This window comes from Barbus barbus, assembly GCF_936440315.1.
Source record: "Barbus barbus genome assembly, chromosome: 40".
NCBI lineage: Eukaryota > Metazoa > Chordata > Actinopteri > Cypriniformes > Cyprinidae > Barbus > Barbus barbus.
In genome coordinates, this window is record NC_136718.1 from 27,165,962 (window position 1) to 27,169,229 (window position 3,268).

The 3,268-nt window shown below is 37.5% G+C and overlaps 1 protein-coding gene across 15 annotated transcripts in view; it reads right to left on the reverse strand.

Moving 5' to 3' along the window:
• Positions 1-1,190: 1,190 nt before the first annotated feature.
• Positions 1,191-3,268, reverse strand: part of cntrob (centrobin, centrosomal BRCA2 interacting protein) — a 16,482-nt gene continuing 14,404 nt past the window's right edge. For 7 of the 15 annotated variants that reach the window (XM_079400167.1, XM_079400170.1, XM_079400165.1 and 4 more), the window contains 3 exons: positions 2,872-3,179; positions 2,666-2,794; positions 1,191-1,337 (listed from right to left, as the gene is read on the reverse strand). In XM_079400167.1, the coding sequence (XP_079256293.1) occupies positions 1,260-1,337; positions 2,666-2,794; positions 2,872-3,179 (515 nt within the window). In that variant the 3' untranslated portion in view covers positions 1,191-1,259. The remainder of the gene's footprint in view (positions 1,338-2,665; positions 2,795-2,871; positions 3,180-3,268) is intronic. The other 8 variants (XM_079400160.1, XM_079400169.1, XM_079400173.1 and 5 more) reach the window with 4 other exon arrangements.

The following is a 3,268-nucleotide window of genomic DNA, read 5'->3' on the forward strand; positions in this document are numbered from 1 at the left end:
CCAAGTGGATGCTGCACACTGGTGGTGGTTGAGGAGAGACCCCCCCCCCCCCACATGATTGTAAAGCACTTTGGGTGTACAGCTATACACAATAAAGCGCTATATAAATGCATCATTCATTCATTCATATAGAAGTACACACACATGCATGTATATATTTCAGGGGAAAAAATTATTGATATGTAAATATTTTCAAAATACTGTATGTGTGTGTATTTATATATACATAAATAAGCAGAACACACACATATATTATGCAAATAACAACTTTTATTTTGGATGTGATTAATCATTTGACAGCACGTGTGTACATATATATATATATATATATATATATATATATGTATATGTACATATATTGTGTAGTGAATGTTATGTTAATATATATGCATATACTTATAACCGAGGAAGTCCCATTTTTTATTTCATATATATTTCCATTGTTACACAAATCTTCAAAAATAACATTTACAAAATAATTTTGCCTTAAGAACTGAATAAATTTGTTTTATATTATATTGCCTCTAATATAATGTCCATACATACTGATTAAAAAAAAAATGTATAGCCTGAATGCACTGAAGTCGCTTTGGATAAAAGCGTCTGCTAAATGCATACATGTAAATATAATGTATATTTTAATATATAAAATGATATATCTTCAAAATTTTGCAACATTTGCAATACATTTATATTTAGTCATTTAGCAGACGCTTTTATCCAAAAGAAGACAGTCCCACTGTTATTTTCCTGTTTATCTCTGTGAAGCTGATTTTTTTTAAAGCTGTTTTAATAAATGTGACTTGACTTGAAAGTAATATGAGTTTCAGATTAATGCTTTACTGTAATAACTTTCCACCTGGAGAATCAGGTCTTTCATTATGAAGAATATGATCATGAGGCTGAATCTCATGAAAACTATCATGAATCATCAGGAAAATAATTGCACGATGCAAAAAAACCCCATAATGGCCTTTCTTTACACAGCGTCTGTGTTTCATGATTCAGTCAGTCATTGAGTATAACTGAACGAGTGTCACATGATCAGCAGATCCAGCGACTGACGTCTGTTAAAATCCTCATCAGACACACACTCTTCTGGATCCATCGCTCACACTCGTGTGCTGGGTAAAACACTGCAGCTACACACACACACACACTCATGCATGAAAGAAAAACACTTCAAGACGGTCCTTTAAGACGGATGAGGGTTTATTTCAAATATAATAAAATCACATAAATAACTGAGTAAAACGAGGTCATCTCCAGACTCTCTGAGATCCTCCTCTGCGGCTCACTGACCTTCTGCTCGCGACGCTTCGAGACGACACACACGCCTGAAACACAACAAACACACATGCAGATTAATCAAACCATAGATTCTGAAATACATACCACACAAAAACTAAAATAGTGCTTTATTATTTAAAAAAAACAGTACTGAACTACTGTACTATACTATAAATGAATAATAAATATTAATATTGACTATTCTATATTGATCATTACATTTAGTTCATAGTTCATTAACTAATGTTAACAGAAGCAACATTAAAATATATTAGCAGATATATTAGCAGACTCTAAATCTTTGGCCATCTTTAAATATCTACACAAAGCCCACAGCATTGAAATGACATATATATGGATATTGTATGTACTCTCACACTTTAACTGCTTCCATTCTAGAACACTTGATGATCATCTAATCAGTCACACACCAGGGAAAACCACCGCGTCTAGGAGAACGGGCGTCGCGTTCAACTCAAGCGCTATAAGAGTTCATTTAATCACCAAACATCCAAAAGTTCACTTCAAGAATGAACCTCAGCCTTGATAGCAAACATACTGATCCTTTCTCCACCAATGCAGCATCTAATCAACCATTTGATGACTTAGTAACGATATGTAAACATGCACTCCAGTATACTGTGTACCAGAGGCGTTGCTAGGGTTAAGAAGCAAAACAATGCATTTGTATTTTAAAATGTTTTAACTAAACTAAACTATTATTCTGACAATTGACTAATCTGATATTTTTTTGTGATAAAAACAGACCTAAGTGAAAGGCTGAGGCGATAATAATTATAATTTATCTGATAATAACTTATCAAATAAAGCATCAAAACCAAGACAATGACATGGTTTTATAAAATAGAATGTAAAGTACATTAAGTATTATAACACATACCTGCAGAGGATGCTAACAGCTGCTGATGTTTCACAGCATGATTCAACATGTATTTACATGCATTTATTTTGAAATCGTGATGTACAACAACAAATCACATATTTAGAAATATGTTGATGTATTCTCCTGTGTTGGCATAGGTTTAGAAATGATTTAGGTAATAAATCTAGTGAGATAATGCACACTGTTTCCCAGCCCAAGCTCACCGCATTATGCAGAGGAAGAGCTTGTGGAGCGAGCTGCAGAGATGGAGACGCCACGCTTGTAAATGATAACAGTGAAGCGCGTCAGACAAACCCAAACCAACAGCACATGCAATAAAGGACCGCCCAATAGAATGCAAACCCTATCAAAGGTTTTACCACAAACTCAACTTTATACTGATATCACGAGACCACTTGTCACCTCGCGCAGTATCATTATATTTAATATCACGAGATCAAATCAAGTTAACACTAGAGTGAAGCGGATCACCTCTGGTTTGTCACGCTGATCCGGTTTCTGCTCCGGGTTTGATCTCGGCTCGCTCACGTGACACTCAGGCTCATGTTTAAGCTCTCTGATTGGCTCGTCCACAGGGTCGCCGGGGGAGCGTTCCAGCAGCTAAAGCAACACACAGCGAGCAGTGTGAGTGTGTGTAGAGTCTTGTCTGTGTGTGTGTGTGTGTGTGTGTGTTGTACCTTTGACACGTAATACTGCAGCTCACTCTGTCTTCCTTCATTCCTGCTGGGCGGAGCCTTCGCTGGCAGTCCAGAAGCCCCGCCCCTGTCCCACCCACTATCTGCGCTGGAGCTGTGATTGGTCCATGTGTTTGTGGGGGCGTGGCTCTGCTTCTGCATCACTCTGATCTGATTGGAGTCACACTGACTGTGATTCAGATTGAGAATCTGCTTCATTTGAGCTTCTCTCGTCTCCTCGTTCCTCTCTTTCATCGTTTCATTCTCTGAGAACGCAGGCCTGACCCACAATCCACTGCAGTCACTGAGCGCTGCAACACAAACACACAGCACAGAGGACTTCACCAGGGTGGGATATTAAATACCATCATTCATACACACGCCTGCAAAATTCAAGATA